The sequence below is a fragment of the Rissa tridactyla genome, chromosome 28 (assembly GCF_028500815.1).
Source record: "Rissa tridactyla isolate bRisTri1 chromosome 28, bRisTri1.patW.cur.20221130, whole genome shotgun sequence".
Taxonomy (NCBI): domain Eukaryota; kingdom Metazoa; phylum Chordata; class Aves; order Charadriiformes; family Laridae; genus Rissa; species Rissa tridactyla.
Genome location: NC_071493.1, coordinates 270,517 through 288,283, shown reverse-complemented (window position 1 = coordinate 288,283; position 17,767 = coordinate 270,517). Strand labels below are relative to the sequence as shown.

General features: G+C 66.2%; 1 protein-coding gene across 1 annotated transcript; it reads left to right on the top strand.

Annotated features, from left to right (window-relative positions):
- The first annotated feature begins 748 nt into the window (after positions 1-748).
- SRRT (serrate, RNA effector molecule) lies at positions 749-17,368 on the top strand. Its single transcript, XM_054183937.1, is given in 23 exon segments — positions 749-829; positions 1,467-1,589; positions 2,059-2,187; positions 2,756-2,902; positions 4,660-4,848; positions 6,968-7,137; positions 7,259-7,419; positions 8,039-8,146; positions 8,654-8,756; positions 9,397-9,472; positions 9,474-9,573; positions 10,409-10,470; positions 10,602-10,680; positions 11,882-12,181; positions 13,203-13,373; positions 13,496-13,621; positions 13,623-13,650; positions 14,703-14,791; positions 14,793-14,897; positions 15,623-15,779; positions 16,315-16,404; positions 16,782-16,881; positions 17,272-17,368. Coding segments are annotated over 22 exon segments (2,685 nt in total). The 5' UTR covers positions 749-829; positions 1,467-1,470; the 3' UTR covers positions 17,348-17,368.
- The last annotated feature ends 399 nt before the right edge of the window (positions 17,369-17,767 follow it).

The following is a 17,767-nucleotide window of genomic DNA, read 5'->3' as shown; positions in this document are numbered from 1 at the left end:
GCACTGGGGTGGACTGGAGGGGTCCTAAGGGGACACTGGGAACACTGGGATGCACCGGTGGGGCCCACAGCGGGAGTGGGACATACTGGGAGGCCCTGGGGGGGACGACACGGGGAAACTGAGGCCCTGGGGGAACGGGGGCGGGACGCTGGGAGGGACTGGGGGATGCTGGGGGCACTGGTTACCTGTGGGGGCACATGCGCGTCGCGGGCCGCCCCCCCCCCCGCCCCCCACCGCAAAATGGCGTCGGGGAGAGCCATGGCGACGCCCAGGGCGGCCTCAGGGCGGGGCGCGTGCGCGGGGCGGGCGAGACAAAATGGCCGCCCGCGCCCCTCTCACGTGACCCCACGGGAGATGGCGGTCCCCCGCCCGCGCGCGCGCGCGCCCGCCGCCCGGCAGCCAATGGGAGCAGGCGATGGGGTGGGTGGGCGGGGCCGGCCGCACCACAGAGCTCCGGTCCTCCAGGGCCGAGCCTAGAGCGTCCACCGCCACCATAGAGACCTGGGCCCGCGGCTCGCACCCGCTTTTCTGCGTCCCGCAGACCATAGACCCGGAGCTCCCCGGCGAGAGCGAATCACCCGCCCCCCCGCACCGGCTGACCCCTCCGGTAACCACCCCCTCGCGACGAAACCATAGAGGAACTCCGAGGTCCTCCCGCGTTCCTAGAGCGGCGGCCATACGGTCTCCCCTCTAGCCCCCCCCCCCCCCCCCCTTTTCCTCTCTGCCCCGCCGCCCCGCCTTCCGTTAGACGTCACGTCCGGCCGGCGCGGACCGGAAGCGAGCGGGCGGCGGCGCGCGGAGCGGAGCGCGGCCGGGAGCGCGGGGGAAGGTGTGGGGGGGCCCCGGCGTGACATCACGGGGACGGGAGGGGGTGTCGGGGGGTTCGGGGGGGGCCATGGCGGGGGGTGAGAGGTCGGGGGGGGGGGGTTCGGGGGGGTTGTGGGATAGTGGGGGGTCGGGAGGGCCCCGGGGGATTGTGGGATATTGGGGGGGTCCTGGGGGATGGTGGGATTTTGGGGGGGTTTGGGGGGGTCGGGGGGTTCCCGGAGGATCATGGGATGCTGGGGGGGCCGCAGGGGATTGGGGGATTTTGGGGGGGTCCTGGGGGATCATGGGAACCTGGGGGGGCAGAGGATGGCGGGATATTGGGGGCTTTTGGGGGGCGGGGGGGGGCCCTTGGGGGGTTGTGGGATATTGGGGGGGGTCCTGGGGGATTGGGGAATATTGGGGGGGGGTTGGGGGGATGAGGGGGATTGCGGGATGCTGGGGGTTCCCGAGGAATTTTGGGGTATTGGGAGGGTGGGAGGCTCTGGGGTTTGAGGGGGGGGGGGGTGGGTTCTCTCTAGAGGGGCCGCAAGGGATTGTGGGGTACCGGGGATGCCCTGGGGGGGCTGATGGGGTAAGGGAGACCCCGTGGGGGTCCCCGCTGACCGTGTCCGTCCGTCCGTCCCCCCCCCCCCCCCCAGCGCCATGGGGGACAGCGACGACGAGTACGACCGGCGCCGGCGGGACAAGTTCCGTCGGGAGCGCAGCGACTACGACCGCTCACGGGAGAGGGACGAGCGGCGTCGTGATGACTGGAGCGACCGGTGCGGCGCTGCGGGGGGGGGGCCCCAACCCCTGGGGTGGGGGGGGCGGGCGGGCACAACCCCCCCCAGGTTGTCCCCAACATCCCCGGGCTGTCCCCAGTGCCGTGTCCCCCCACCTTCCTCGGGCAGCGACTGGGATCGGAGCCAGGAGCATCTCGGGGGGGGGGTCCCCAAACGCCCCCAAGGTGTCCCCAGTGCTGTGTCCCCCCACCTGCCTGGTGCAGGGACCGGGATCGGGGCTAGGAATGCCATGATGGGGGGGTCCCCAACTCCCCCTAGGATGTCCCCAACTGCCCGCGGGGTCCCCAGTGCTGTGTCCCGCCCCCACCCCGATGCAGGGACTGGCATTGGGGCAGGGAGCATGACGACAGGGGGGTCCCCAACCCCCCCCAGAGAGTTCCCAATCCCTCGGGGGGGTTCCCAAGCCCCCCCCCCCCGCCTGTCCCCAACACTGTCCCTGTCCCCCCAGAGACTGGGATCGGGGCCGGGAGCGCCGCAGCCGGGGCGAGTACCGGGATTACGACCGGACACGCCGGGAGCGGTTCTCGCCCCCTCGCCACGAGCTCAGCCCCCCCCAGAAACGCCTGCGCCGCGACTGGTGAGTGTCCCCCCCCGAACCGCGCGCCCCTGCCCCCGAACCCCACCACAGCCCCCACAAATCTTGCTGTAGGCCCCCCCAAATCTTACCACGGTCCCCCCAAACCCCACAGCAGCAACCCCACAGATCTCAACGCATTCCCCCCATTCCGTTGGCAGCCTCTCCAAATCCCATCACAGCTTTCCAAATTCTACCGCAGCCCCCCCAATGCTGCACCGGCCCCCTCCGAGCGACCCCCAGATCCTGCCGCAGCCCTCCAATCCTCACCGTAGCCCCCCACAAATCCCATGGCAGCCCACCACAGCCCCCCAACCCCTGCTGCAGCCCCCAAAACTCTGCCACAGCCCTCCCAGTCCCCACAGCGGCCCCCCCAACACCGCCACAGACCCCCCCAAACCCCACCACAGCGTCACAGTCCTACGGCAGCCCCCACAAACCCCACCACAGCCCTCTCAGACCCCGCCATAGCCCCCCAGTCCCATGGCAGCCCCCCAAAACCCCATGGCAACCCCTCAAACCCCATCACAGCCCCCCAAACCCTGATGTCCCTCTCTCCCTCCTCCGCCAGGGATGAGCACAGCGGGGATCCCTACCACAGCGGCTACGACATGCCCTACAGCGGGGGGGGCGCCGGCCCCACCTACGGCCCCCCCCAGCCCTGGGGGCACCCCGAGATGCACGTCATGCAGCACCACATCCTGCCCATCCAGGCCAGGTAAGGACTCTGCCCCCTGCTCTGCCCCCCAGCACCCCCAAAACCACCTCAGCAGCCCCCCAGGTCCTTCCCTGTTCACCCCCAGGGCCCGAATCGGACAGTAATTGCCCCAAACTGCCCCGTAATGGCCCAAATCGCCCAGTAATTGCCTCAACCCCCCACCCGAATGTCCCAAATCACACGGTGATTGCTCTAAACCGCCCCAAAACAGCCCAAATCACGCAGTAATTGTCTTAAAGTTGCCAGTAATGTCCTTTGGTGACCCAGTAACAGTCTGAACTGCGCCATGAGGTCATTAAGCTGCCGCATAACGTCAGTGAGTCGCCCAATAACGGCCCCAAACTGCCCCATAATGGGCTCAAATTGCTGCACGATTTCCCCAAGGCAGTAATTACCAACTCAAAGGATCCTGAACTGCCCCGTAATGTATTTGAGCCACCCGATAACAGCCGAAACTGCCCCATAAGAGCCCCAAACCGCCCTGTAATGTCCTTGAGCCACACAAAACCAGACGAAACTGCCTCATAATGGGCCCAAATTGCCCTATAAGAACTCTGAACCCCCTACTAACAGCCCAAAGTACCCTGTAATGTCTCTGAGCCGCCTAATAACAACCTAAAATACCGCATAAGGTCTCCAAACTGCCCCGTAATATTCCTGAACTGCCCAATAACAGCCCTAAATCCCCTATAACGGACCCAAACTGCCCTATAATGTGTCTGAATTACCCGGTAGCAGCCCAGAGTTCCCTGTAATGTGTCTGAGCCACCCAGTAACAGCCTAAAATGCCCCATAAGGGCCCCAAACTGCCCCATGATGTCCCTGAGCCACCGGCAACAGCCCAAACCACTCTGTAATGGACCCAAACCGCCCCATTATGGCTCTGAGCCACTCAATAACAGCCCAAACTACCCCGTAATGGTCCCAAACTGGCTTACGAGGGACGGAACCTGCCCTGTAACGTTCACGAGTCTCCTCATAACAGCCGGGAATGTCCCGTAACGGCCCCAGACTGCCCCATGACGTCTCTGAGCCGCCCAATAACGGCCTAAAATGTTCTTTAATGGCCCCAAACTGGCCTTTACTGGCCGCAAACTGACCTATAATGGCTTCAAACTGGCCCCAAACTGACCTATAATGGCTTTAAACTGCCCCATGACGTTTCTGAGATGCCCTATAACGGCCTAAAATGTTCTTTAATGGCCCCAAACTGACCTTTTACTGGCCCCAAACTGGCCTATAATGGCCCCAAACTGCCCCATGACGTTTCTGAGATGCCCAATAATGGCCTAAAATGTTCTTTAGTGGCCCTAAAGTGGCCTTTAATGTCCCCAAACTGCCCCATGACGTTTCTGAGATGCCCAATAACGGCCTAAAATGTTCTTTAGTGGCCCCAAACTGGCCTTTAATGGCCCCAAACTGGTCTATAATGGCCCCAAACTGCCCCATGACGTTTCTGAGATGCCCCATAACGGCCTAAAGTGTTCTTTAATGGCCCCAAATTGACCTTTAATGGCCCCAAACTGGTCCATAATGGCCCCAAACTGCCCCATGACGTTTCTGAGATGCCCCATAACGGCCTAAAATGTTCTTTAATGGCCCCAAACTGACCTATAATGGCCCCAAACTGCCCCATGATGCCCCTGACCCCCCCAGTAACAGCCCGGAGTGCCCCATAAATGCCCCAAACTGCCCCGTAAGGAGGCGGCAGCGTCCCCGTGTCGGGGGTGCCGACTCCTGCCTGTGCCCCCAAGCAGACTGGGGAACATCGCGGAGGTGGACCTGGGCATGGCCCCCCCGGTGATGAAGAGCTTCAAGGAGTTCCTGCTCTCCCTGGACGACGCCGTGGACGAGACGGAGGCGGTGAAGCGATACAACGACTACAAGCTCGATTTCCGCCGCCAGCAGATGCAGGATTTTTTCCTGGCCCATAAAGACGAGGAGTGGTACGTCCGAGGGAGGAGCCCCCCCCCACCCCCCGAAAAAGCCATCCCACCCAAAAAAAAAAAAAAAAAAAAAAGAAGCCACTTTCCACCCCCAAAAAACCCCGCTTTCCACCCCAAAAAAGCCGCCGTCTTCTCTAAATCCCGCTGCGGCCGCCCCCAGTTTAAACCAGTGGGGCTTTGGGGAAGGGGAGGGGGGGGATTCCAGCCGCCCCCCGTGGCTTGATTTGAGGGGGGGGGGCGGGAAGACACCCCAGGGAATGTCGGGAGGGGTTCGGGGGGGGTTGGATTTTGGGGTGGGGGGAGGCCGGAGCGGCCCCGGACCCGCGCGCGGTCGTTAACCATTCCCTTTTCTCCCCTCCTCCGAAGCGCCCGCCGCCAGCCAGGTTTTCCCTCCGGACGTCGTCCGCCAGCTTTAAAAAATAAAACAAACCCCCCCCCCCCGCGGCGGCCGGGGCTCGTTAACGCTCATTTCCTTAACGAGCTTTTTTTTTTTTTTTTTCCCCCCATTTTTCTCCCCCCTCCACGTTGACGTGCTCTGGGGGGGCTGCGGGCAGACAGCCAGGGCTGAGGGTCGCGCACAATGCGGCCGGTAGCGAGCAAAAGTCGCAGGAAACAGGCAGGGACCGTTTGTTGTTTTATTTTTATTTTTTTTTTTTTTCTTTTTCGGGAACCCCCCCCACCTCACGGAGGGGCCCAAACGCGGGGAGACCCCCCCGCTCCCCCTCCTTTTTCCATTTTTCAGCCAACTTTTTTAGTGTTTTTCTAGTTGGTTTTTTTTTTTTTCTTCTTCTACTTCCCTTTGCTTTAAAACAAACAAACAAACAAACAAAAAACGGTATTAATTATGCTAATAAGTAACAAAGCGCCGACGCGGGGGCCCGGCCGGACGGCGACGCTCGTGGCAAGCGTATGTATGACCCACCGCACCCCCCAAAACCACCCGATTCCCACCCAAAACACCCCCCGCTCCCCCTTTCCCCAGGGCCGCCGCTGCCGATCGCCGCCGCTGCGCCGGAGCCCCCACCCGGGCCGAGACTGGGGGCTGGGCCCCCCCTAAGTTTGGGGGGTGGTAGTTGGGGGAGGGGGGGATCGTTAGGGTGTTTACGAGGTTCCTGAGTTGATGGGGACGGGTCCCTGCGACCCCCAACTGGGGACACAGGGGGTCATTGAACCCCCATTGGGGGACACAGGGGCTGCCCCATGCCCTGCTCTGGGGATGTGGGGGGGTCACTGCACCCCAATTTGGGGGCGCAGGGGGTCCCGCCACCCGGTTTTGGGGCCATGGGCGGTCCCTGCGCTCCAATTTGGTGACACAGAGGCCCCCCCCACTCCCTGCTTTGGGGACGCGGGGGCTCCCCCCACCCCATTTGGGGGGCGCAGGGGTTCCTACACCGCAACTGGGGGACACTGGGATCCCCCCACCCCGATCAGGGCAGACGAGGGGTCCTTGTACCCCAAGGTGGGGGGACACGGGGGGGGTCCTGCACCCCGTAGAGGGGGAAATGGGGCTCCCCCCACCCTGGTCGGGGCACGTGGGGTCCCTGTACCCCACTGAGGGGAAATGGGGGGGTCCCTGTACCCCCAGTTAGGGGAAATGGGGGTCTCCACTCCCCAGTTAGGACAGACAGGGCCCCCCCCGACCCGTACCCCAGCCCCAAAAGATGGGGGCGCCCATCGGCTAGAAACAGGGGGTCCCCCCACCCCATCTGCTAAAATGGGGGGTCCCCCCACCCCAGATGTGCCGGACAGGGGTCCCCCCACCCTAAATATGCCAGATGAGGGGTCCCCCCACCCCAGACATGCCGGATGGGGGATCCCCATGCCCCAGATATGCAAAAAGGGGGGGCTCCTCCCACCCCAGATGTGGCAGATGGGGGGGGGGGGGAGTCCTTGCCCCACACGTGCCAGAAGGGGGGTCCCCCCCCACCCCAGATGTGCCAAAAGAAGGGTCCCCGCTCCCCCCCCAAAACAGCCAGGGGGGTGATGGGGGGGTTCCCCCCTCTCCCCTGCCGCAGCGGGACCCCCGGCTGGGGCAGGGCTGTCCCCCCCCAATCCCTGACACCCCCATCTTCCCCCCCGCCCCCCTCCCATGTGTTTTCCCCCCCCCCCCAAACCCCAGGTTCCGCTCCAAGTACCACCCGGACGAGGCGGGGAAGCGGAAGCAGGAGGCGCAGGCGGCCCTGAGGAACCGCCTCAACGTCTTCCTCTACCTCTCGGAGAACGGCTGGTTCGACAACCTGCTCCTGGACATCGACCGCGCCCCCGCCATCATCAAAACCCTCGATGCCGGTAGGGACGCCCCCCCCCACACCCCCCACCCCCCGCCTCCAAAAAACACCTTTCTGGCTTTTGTCAGCCCCTCTCTCCTCTTTTCTCACCCCACTTTCTGGGGGGTTCGTTTTTCCGCCAGCGGTGATTAAGATGGAAGGGGGGACGGAGAACGACCTGCGCATCCTGGAGCAGGAGGAGGAGGAGGAGCGGCAGGAGAAGGCCGAAGCGGCCAAGAAGGAGGAAGCCCGACCCCCCGACGCCGACCGCAAGGAGAAGGAGGAGAAGGAGGAGGGAAAGAAGGTCTGGGGTGACACCCCCCCAAAATGGGGTCTCTTTTCGGGTCTCCTTGGGGTCTCTTTTGGGTTTTCTTGGCCCCTTGGTGTCTCTTTTGGGGTCCCCCACGGTCTCTGCTGGGGGTTCCTTTGGTCCATGGGGTGTCCTCTGGGGTTCCCTTGTTCTACGGGGTCTCTCCTGGAGTCCCCTTAGTCTTTCTTGGGGTCCTCTTGGGCCCTTGGGATGTCATTTGGGGTCCCCATGGGCTCCCCTGGGATCTTTCATGGCCCCTGGGGTCCCCATAATCTCTCCTGGGGTCCCCTTGTACCCTTGAGGTTTCTTTTGGGGTCTCCGTGGCCCCTTCGGGGTCTCCTTGGGCACGTGGCCTCTCCTTTGGGTCCCTTTGGTCTGTGGGATCTCGTTTGGGGTCCCCTTGGCCCCGTGGGGTCTCTCCTGGGGTCCCCTTGGGGTGTCCCCCTGCCCCAGGGTCTCCTCCTGCGGTCCCCTTGGGCCCATGGGGGTGTCTCCTGGGGGTCCCTGGGGTCTCCTCAGGGGTCCCCTTGGCCCCGGGGGGTCTCTTTTGGGGTTCCCCGGCCCTGTGGGTCCCCCCGCTCCCCGTGACACCCCCTGCCCCCCCCCCAACCAGGGCGAGGGGGAGGCGCCGAGCGAGGAAAAGGCCAAGAAGGGGCCGGAGGAGGAGGAGGAGAAGGAGAAGGGACGGAAGGAGGAGGAAGGGGACAAGGAGGGCAAGAAGGTGAGCGGCCACGCCCACATCAGGCCACACCCCCGCCTGTCAGGCCACACCCCCTGTAATAGGCCCCACCCCATCCACCAGTGTCTGTGGCTTGTGCTGAAGCCCCGCCCCTTTCTGCCAAGCCCCGCCCCCTTTCTGCCAAGCCCCACCCACCAATGGGCTGGGCCCGCCCCCTTTTTGAAACCCCGCCCTCCCTTTTGAAACCCCACCCCCTTTCCATTAAGCCCCGCCCTTTGCAAGCCCCCCAGGCCCCTCCCCTTGAGCCAGGCCCCTCCCCTTGAGCCAAGCCCCTCCCCTTTCCCTCAGGCTCCTCCCCCCTTTCTTTGGTGCCTCCCATTCGGACAAGCCACGCCCCCTTTCCCCAGGCTCCACCCCCTTCCCTCAAGCCCCGCCCCTTCCCCAAGCACCGCCCCCTTCCCCTGCTCTGCCCCTGGGCTCTGGCCCCACCCCCTGCCGAGGCCCCGCCCCCCCGGCCCCGCCCCAGCGCCCCCTGTCGGCCCCTCCCAGGCCAGCAAGAAGCGGCCGCGGCAGCGCAACGGGGACGACAGCGACGAGGGCAGCGCCAGCGACTCCGAGAGCGAGGGCGAGGGCGGCCGCGGGGACAAGGACGGTGGGACACGGCGGGGGACACACGGGGAGGGCGGGGGGGGGGGGGGGACAGGGAGGGTCTTGGGGAGGGTCCCTGATGCCCTTGGGGGACCCAGGGAGCTCCCCGGGGGGTCCTTCGCGGGGCGTGGCGGACCCTGGGGGGACAAGAGGGTGCTGGGGGGATCTTGGGGGTCCCTGGGGGGGACGTGGAGAATCTTGGGGGGCTCCTTGAGGTCTTTGGGGTGGTATTGAGGATGTGGGGGGGTCATGAAGGGTCTTGGGGGGACACTGAGGTCCCCTTGGGGGGGTCCCAGAGATCCTTGGGGGGATATTGAGGGTCTTGGGGGTTGTGGGGGGTCCTTGGGGGGATCCTCAGGGGGATGCTGAGGTACCCCTGGAGGGGGGGGGGGAGATGGTCCCTGAGGCCCTTGGGAGTCCCTGCGGGGATACGGAGGGTCTTGGGGGGTCCCTGAGGTCGTTGGGGTTCCCTGGGAGGGGGCACTGAGGATCACTGAACGTCCTGGGGGGGTTAAATGGGACCTGGGGGGGGACTTCAGGGCTTGGAGGGGACTTAGGGGCTCCGGGGACACTGAATGGGGGCCGGGGCTTTGAGGGGTCCCTGCTTCTCCCTGACTCCCCCCATTTCCCCCCCCCCCCAACAGAGGAGAAGGGGAAGGAGGAAAAGGCCCGCGAGGAAGAGGGGGGGCCGGCGGCGCCGAAGGCCAAGGAGAAGGAGAGCGGGGGGGGGGACGGAGCCCAAACCTCGCCCCCTCCACAAAACCTGCTCCCTCTTCATGCGCAACATCGCGCCCAACATCTCCCAGGCCGAGATCGTGGCGGTGAGACCCCCAACCCCCCCCCAAAACCCCCAACCACCCCCCAGCCCCCTCAAAACCCCCAACATCCACCAAAACCCTCCCAAACCACTCCAAAAATACCCCAACCCCCCCAAGTACCCCTTCCAACCCCCCCAAACCACCCCAAAAATACCCCAACCCCCCCAAGAACTCCTTCCAACCCCCCCAGCACCCCCCAAAAATACCCCAACCCCCCAAGAACCCCTTCCAACCCCCCCAAACCACCCCAAAAATACCCCAACCCCCCCAAGAACTCCTTCCAACCCCCCCAAACCACCCCAAAAATACCCCAACCCCCCCAAGAACTCCTTCCAACCCCCCCAGCACCCCCCAAAAATACCCCAACCCCCCAAGAACCCCTTCCAACCCCCCCAAACCACCCCAAAAATACCCCAACCCCTCCAAGTACCCCTTCCAACCCCCCCAGCACCCCCCAAAAAAACCTTCAACCCCCCCATCAAAAGCCTCCTTCCCCCCAAAAAACCCCCACTGCTCCAAAACAACCCAACCTTCCCGAAGCCCCCCAAGAAACCCCCACCCCCCCCCTTAAACCCCCCCCAATAAGCCCTCAACCCCCCAAACCCTTCCCAGCACCTCCCAAACCCCCCCAAAAAACCCACCCCCTCAAGAAACCCCCAGCACCTGTGAAAAACCCCACCCACCCCCAAAAAGCCCCTCAACCCCCCCCAAACCCTCCCAGCAGCTCCCAAACCCCCCCCAAAACCCCAAACTCCCTCCAAACCCCTCAAGTCCCCCCCCCCCCCCCCCAAATAACTCCCCCCCCCCTCAAAATAAACCCCCCCTTTTCCCCCCCCAGCTCTGCAAGCGCTACCCCGGCTTCATGCGCGTGGCTCTGTCGGACCCCCAGCCCGAGAGGAGGTGGGTGCTGCCCCCCCCCCGCCCCAATCTGGGGACCCCCCAGGGGTTTGGGGACCCCCCCCCCCGGAATGCGGGGAGGAGGGGGGTGTCTCCCACCACGATGTCATCGTCGTCGTGTCCCCCCCCCCAAGGTTTTTCCGGCGGGGGTGGGTCACCTTCGACCGCAGCGTCAACATCAAGGAGATCTGCTGGAGCCTGCAGAACATCCGGGTGAGGGGGGGGCGTTCGGGGGGGGGGCGTTCGGGGGGTATTTTGGGGTATTTTTGAGATTTTTTGGGGGGTGTTTTGGGCTTATTTTGGTGTTATTTCGGCGTTATTTCGGGGGTGTTTTCAGGATGAGTTTGGGGGTGTTCCAGCGTTATTTTCAGGGTTGTTTTTTGGGGGGGGGGGATTATTTTGGGGTATTTTGAGGATGGTTTTGGGGGTGTTTTGGGGTTATCTCGGGTTATTTTGGGGTATTTCGTGGTGTTTCGGGGTTACGTGGGGGTATTTTAGGGGTGTTTTCAGGGCATTTTGGGGGGTGTTTTGGGGTTATTTTGGGGTGTTTATAGAGTTATTCCGTGGGGGGTTTCTGAGCGCGTAGGGAGGAGTTTTGGGTGAGTTTCGGGGTTATTTCAGGGTTTCACCCCCCCCCGCCCCCCCCCTTGTGGGACTGCGAGCTCAGCCCGGGGTGAACCAGGACGGACGCGCTGCACTATTTTGGGGCCACTTTGGTGTATTTTGGGGCCATTTTAGTGTGGTTTTGGCCGGTTTGGGGGTATTTTTAGGTATTTTGGGGGGATTTTGAGGTATTTTTGGGGTTGTTTTGAGGTCTGACTCCCCCCCCTTTGCCCCCCCCCCCCGAGAGCTGCGGGACTGAGCTGAGCCCCGGTGTGAACCAGGACCTGACGCGCTGGGCTATTTTGGGGCTACTTTAGTGTATTTTGGGGCTACTTTGGTGTATTTTGGGCTGGTTTGGGGGTATTTTCAGGGTATTTTTGTGTGATTTTGGGGCATTTTGAGGCCTGACACCCCCCCCTTTGCCCCCCCCCCCCAGCTGCGGGACTGCGAGCTGAGCCCTGGCGTGAACCGGGACCTGACGTGCTGGGCTATTTGGGGGCTACTTTAGTGCATTTGGGGGCTACTTTAGTGTATTTTGGGCTGGTTTGTGGGTATTTTTGTGTGATTTTGGGGCATTTTGAGGCCTGACCCCCCCCCTTTGCCCCCCCCCCCAGCTGCGGGACTGCGAGCTGAGCCCCGGCGTGAACCGGGACCTGACGCGCTGGGCTATTTTGGGGCTACTTTAGTGTATTTTGGGGCTACTTTAGTGTATTTTGGGGCTACTTTAGTGTATTTTGGGCTGGTTTGTGGGTATTTTTGGGTGATTTTGGGGCATTTTGAGGCCTGACCCCCCCCTTTGCCCCCCCCCCAGCTGCGGGACTGCGAGCTGAGCCCCGGCGTGAACCGGGACCTGACGCGCCGCGTGCGCAACGTGAGCGGCATCACGCAGCACCGCCCCATCGTGCGCAACGACATCAAGCTGGCGGCGCGGCTGGTGCACGCCCTGGACGGCCGCGCCCAGCTCTGGGCCACGCCCGGCCACGCCCTCGGGGGGGCCGCGCCCCCGGGGGGCGGGGGGACGGCGGGGACGACGGGGGACGCGCCACCCCCCGCCTCCGCCACCCCCCAGAACCCCGAAGGGGGGGACGGGGACGCTGCCGCCGCCGCCGGGGTGAGTGTGGGGGGGTCAAAGGGGGGAGGTCTGGGGCGGGGGGGGGAGGGGGCTCCGGTGTCACCTCGTGGTCCACGATGTCCCCCTCAATGTCCCCGTTGTCCCGTCATGGACCCCTCGTGGTCCTCACTGTCCCCTTGTGGTCCCCTCATGGTCACCACATGGTCCCCGTCGTCCCCTCCTGGTCCTTTCATGGTCCCCGCTGTCCCCTCGTGGTCCCCACTGTCCATCTCATGGTCCCCAGGTCCTTCTCATGATCCCCGAGTCCTCCTTGTGGCCCCTGGTGGTCCCCACGGCCATCTCATGGTTCCTGCGTCCATCTCTTGGTCCCCATCTCCCTCTGATGGTCCCTGGTAGTCCCCACGTCCATCTCGCAGTCCCCACGTCCATCTCGTGATCCCTGCGTCCTCCTGGTGGTTTCCACATCCCCCTGGTGGCCCATGGTGGTCCCCACATCCCCTTCGTGTTTCCCACTGACTCCTGGTGGTCCCCAGGTCCTTCTCGTGGTCCCCAAGTGCTCCTGGTGGTCCCCACGTCCATCTTATGGTTCTTACACCCCCCGGTGGTCCCCATGGCCATCTTGTGGTCCCCACGCCCCTGTGGTGGCCCCTGGTGGTCTTACATCCATCTGGTGGTCCCCGTGTCCTGGTCCCCACGTCCCTCTGATGGTCCGTGGTGGTCCCTGGTGGTCCTTGCATCCATCTGGTGGTCCCCGTGTTCTGGTCCCCACGTCCCTCTGATGGTCCCTGGTGGTCCCCGTGTCCCTGTGGTGGCCCCTGGTGGTCCTTGCATCCGTCTGGTGGTCCCCGTGTCCTGGTCCCCACGTCCCTGTGGTGGTCCCTGGTGGTCCCCGTGTCCCTGTGGTGGTCCCTGGTGGTCCCCGTGTCCCCGTGGTGGCCCCTGGTGGTCCTTGCATCCGTCTGGTGGTCCTGGAGTCCTGGTCCCCATGTCCCTCTGATGGTCCCTGGTGGTCCCCACGTCCCCGTGGTGGCCGCGGGTGACGGCCGGGTGTCGGTGGCAGGCGGTGGGGTGGCAGAACCCGGTGCTGAAGCACATCACGGATTACCTGATCGAGGAGGTGAGCGCGGAGGAGGAGGAGCTGCTGGGCCGCGGCGGGGGCGACGCCGAGGAGGGGCCGCGCGAGGCCAACCCCGCCGAGGTCACCGTCGAGCGCGACGAGAAGCTCCTCAAGGTGACGCCCCCTCCCGTCCCCCGCGTCCCCCTTGTCCCCATTCAACCTCCCTTGTCGCCGTCCCGTCCCCGCGTCCCCCCCCCCGCCGTCCCCGCGTCCCCCCTGATGTCCCGCGTCCCCAGGTGCTGGACCGGCTGCTGCTCTACCTGCGCATCGTGCACTCGGTGGATTACTACAACACCTCCGAGTACCTCAACGAGGACGAGATGCCCAACCGCTGCGGCATCGTGCACGTGCGGGGCCCCCTGCCCCCCCAACCGCGTCTCCCACGGAGAGGGTACGGCCCGACCCACGAGTTGGGGGGGGGGGGGGGGGGGGCTCCTGGCCCCCGCTTGGGGATCTCCCGTCCCCCGACTGGGGGTCTGGGGGTCCCCTGCCCACCCCCCCCCCCCACCAGCTGTGGGTCTCAGGGCCAGGGAAGGTCCGGAGGGGGGGTTCCACGTGCCCCAGCTGTGGGTCTCCTGCCCCCAAAATGGGTCCTGGGGTCCCCAGCTGCGGGTCTCGGCGTCCCCTGTCCCCCAGGCTCCTGCATCCCCTGTGACCCCCCCTGACCCATGTGTGTCCCCCCCGACCCATGTGTGTCCACCCCCAGCCCCTGTGGTCCCCCCTGACCCATGTGTGTCCCCCCCAACCCATGTGTGTCCCTCCCAGTCCCCTGTGACCCCCCCCAGCCCCTGTGACCCCCCTGACCCATGTGTGTCCCCCCCATCCCCCGTGTCCCCCCCAGCCCCCGTGACCCCCCCCGACCCGTGTGTCCCCCCTCACCCATGTGACCCCCCCCATCCCCATGTCTGCCCCCATCCCCTGTGACCCCCCCGACCCGTGTGTGTCCCCCCAGCCCCTGTGACCCCCTCTGACCTCTGTCCCCCCCCATTCCGTGACCCTCCGTGACCCTCCCTGACCTGTGTGTCCCCCCCGACCCATGTGTCCCCCCCCCCACCTGCATGTCCCCCCAGCCCCTGTGTCTCCCCCAGGCCCTGTGTCCCCCCCTGACCCATGTGTGTCCCCCCCAGCCCCTGTGTCCCCCCCCCAGCCCCTGTGACCCCCCCAACCCATGTGTGTCCCTCCCAGTCCCTGTGACCCCCCAGCCCTGTGTCCCCCCCCAGCCCCGTGTCTCCCCTGACCCGTGTGTGTCCCCCCAGCCCCTGTGACCCCCCTGACCCATGTGTGTCCCCCCCCCAGCCCCCGTGTCCCCCCCATCCCCCGTGACCCCCCCCATCCCCCGTGTCCCCCCAACCCATGTGTGTCCCCCCCAGTCCCTGTGACCCCCCCCAGCCCCCATGTCCCCCCCATCTCCTGTGACCCCCCCGACCCGTGTGTCCCCCCCAGTGGCGGAGTGGCAGAAGAGCTTCGAGGAGCGGCTGGGGCCGCTGCTGGCGGGGCGCGAGGCGCTGCCCGAGGAGGAGGCGCAGCGCCTGGGGCCGCAAGGACCCCGAGCAGGAGCTGGAGAAGTTCGTCACCGCCAACACCCAGGAGCTGGGCAAGGACAAGTGGCTCTGTCCCCTCAGCGGCAAGAAGTTCAAGGTGGGGACATTGCCGGGGGGGGGGGGGACACGGACACGCTGGGGGACGCGGGGGACAGCCGGGGACCAGGCAGGGGGAGGAGCGGTGGGGGACACCTCGGCAGGAAGAACCTCGAGGGGGGGACGCAGGGGACGGCCAGCGGCTGAGCAGGGACAAGTGGCGGTGACCCCTTCGGCGCCGAGAGGGTTCAAGGTCGGGACATCGGGGACACTCGGGAAGCAGGCAGGGACAAGCGGTGGCGTCCCCTCAGCAGGGTGAAGCTCAAGGTGGGGACACTGGAGACAGGAGCAGGACATGGGGGACGCCCAGGAGCCAGGCAGGGACGAGCGGTGGTGGCACCTCAGTGGCAAGAAGCTCAAGGTGGGGACATTGGGGACACCCAGGAGCTGAGCAGGGACGAGTGTCCCCGTCCCCCTTGGTGGCCAAGAGGCTTGAGGTGGGGAACAGAAGGACGTGGCGGGGGGACACGGACGACACGGGGTGGAGATGAGGGGGACACTGGGGACGTGGGGGGACATTGGGGATGGGAGGGGACACGGTGGGATGCCGGAGAGCGTTGGAGACAGGGAGGAGAACGTGGACGGCGGCCCCCTGGGGGAGGAACTGGGGGGTGCGAGGTGGGGGGGGGGGTCTGTCCCCCCCCCCGTGTCCGTCCCCCTCCCCACCCCCTCGCGGTGTCCCCCGTCGTCCCCGCGGTGTCCCCCAAGGTGCCGTTGTCCCCGCAGGGCCCCGAGTTCGTGCGCAAGCACATCTTCAACAAGCACGGGGAGAAGATGGGCGCCGTGCGCAAGGAGGTTTTGTTCTTCAACAACTTCCTCATGGACCCCAAGCGCCCGGCGCTGCCCGAGGGCAAGGGGGGGCCCCCCCCCGGCCCCGCCCAGGGTGAGTGTGTGTCCCCCGTCCTCCCTCCGGGGTCACCCCGACGTCTCCCCGCGGTCACCCCACGGAGGGGGGTGGGAACCCGACGGCTGCTCCCGTGTCCCTCGTGTCACCTTCCTCGGCCACCCCGGGGTCCGTGGGGGGGTCGGTGACACCCCCCATTCCCCCCCGCCCCCCCCCCCCCCCCCCCGGGTTCATTTGGGTCGGTGACACCCCCAGTATCCCCCCAAGGGTCCATACAGGGGTGGTGACACCCCAAAATCTGCCCCCCCCGCCATGTCCCCCTTGGCCACCCTGGGGGCTGGGGGGGGGTTGGGGACACCCCAGTGTCACCCCCCTGGGGGTCCAATACAGGGGTGCTGACACACCCGGTACCCGCCCCCCCCCAATGTCCCCGAGGGTCTGTATAGGGATGGTGACACCCCCCTTTACCCCCCCAGATCCCCCCCCCCGTGCCATTGTCCCCCTGTCCCCCCACCCTGGGGGGGTGTCCCAGTCCATATGTCCCCTTGACCCCCCCTGTCCCCCCCCCCGCCAGGCCTGGCCCCGGGGCTGCCCTACCCCCCCCAGACGCCGCAGGGGATGATGCCCTATGGGCAGCCCCGGCCCCCCATCCTGGGCTACGGAGGTACGGAGGGGCTGGGGGGGGCCGGGGGGGGGTCAGGGAGGGGGGTTGGGGGGGGTCTTGTGGGGGTTTAGGGGCTCAAGGGGGGGCCCTGGGGGGGGTCTTGTGGGGGTTTAGGGGCTCAAGGGGGGGGCCCTGGGGGGGGTCAGGGAGGGTCTTGGGGCCCTCAAGGCGGGGGGGGTTTGGGGGGGCTGGGGGGGTGTCCAGGAGGGGTCTGGGGGGGCTCTTGGAGGGGGTTTGGGGGGGGGGGCAGCAAGAGATCTGGGGGGGGGGCGCTCAGGGTGGGTGTGGGGGGTCAGTGTGGGGGACTGGTCTCATGGGGGAGGTTGGGGGGTCCCCCACTGACCCCCCCCTTCCCCCTCTCCCCCCCCCCTCCCCAGGCGGCCCCCCCCTACCCCCCCGGGCCCTACGCCGCCCGGTCGGGGGCAACTACGACACCTTCCGGGGCCAGGGGGGCTACCTCAACAAACCCCGCAGCAGGTAAGGGGGGCAGCCCCATAGCGGGGGGGGGGGGGCCCCTGGTCCCCATCCGCGGGGGGGAACAGCCCTTACTTGGGGGGTGGGCTTTGGTCTGGGGGGGGGGGGAAGGACCCCACTGGGGGGACCCTGATCTCCCTTGGGGGGCAGGGTGGGGGGGGGTGTAGTAAGGACCCTCCCACTTGTGGGGCAGGTTGAAGGTTTTGGGGGGGGGGGGGGTGGGGGTGAGTTACTTGGGGGGGCAGGGGGGGATCAATGGGGGGGGATGTGGGGGGGTCGAGGGCACTTAGGAGGGCGGGGGGGGATCAATGTGGGGGGGATGTGGGGGGGGTCGAGAGCACTTAGGGGGGTCCCGGTGCCCCCCCCCCCCGACCCCCCCTGCTGCCCCCCCAGGATGGTTCGGGGCGACCCCCGGGCGATCATCGAGTACCGCGACCTGGACGCCCCCGAGGACGTCGACTTCTTCTAGCGCCCCTCCCCCCCCCGCCCCCCCACCCCCTTTTGATACGCCCCTCCCCCACCCCCCGCCCCCTTTGTACATCAACCCCCCCCCCCCCCTCCAGCCCCCCACCCCCCCAATAAATGGCCCCCCTGTGGGGCAGCACCCACTCGAGCCCCACTGCGGGGGGGAATCTGTGGGGCTGGGGGGTTCTGTGGGGCTGGGGGGGGGGAGGGTCCCATAGGGCGTGTATAGGGCTGACGATTGGATCTATGGGGCTGGGAGGGGTGTGTGGGGCTGGGAGGGATTCCATAGGGCATCTCTGGGGCTGGGGGGAGGGATCTGTGGGGCGGGGGGGGGCGGGTCCTATGAGGTGTCTGTGGGAGATCTGTGGGGCTGAGGAGTGGGTCTATGGGGCTGGGAGGGGTGGAGGGGGGGGGTAATCTGTGG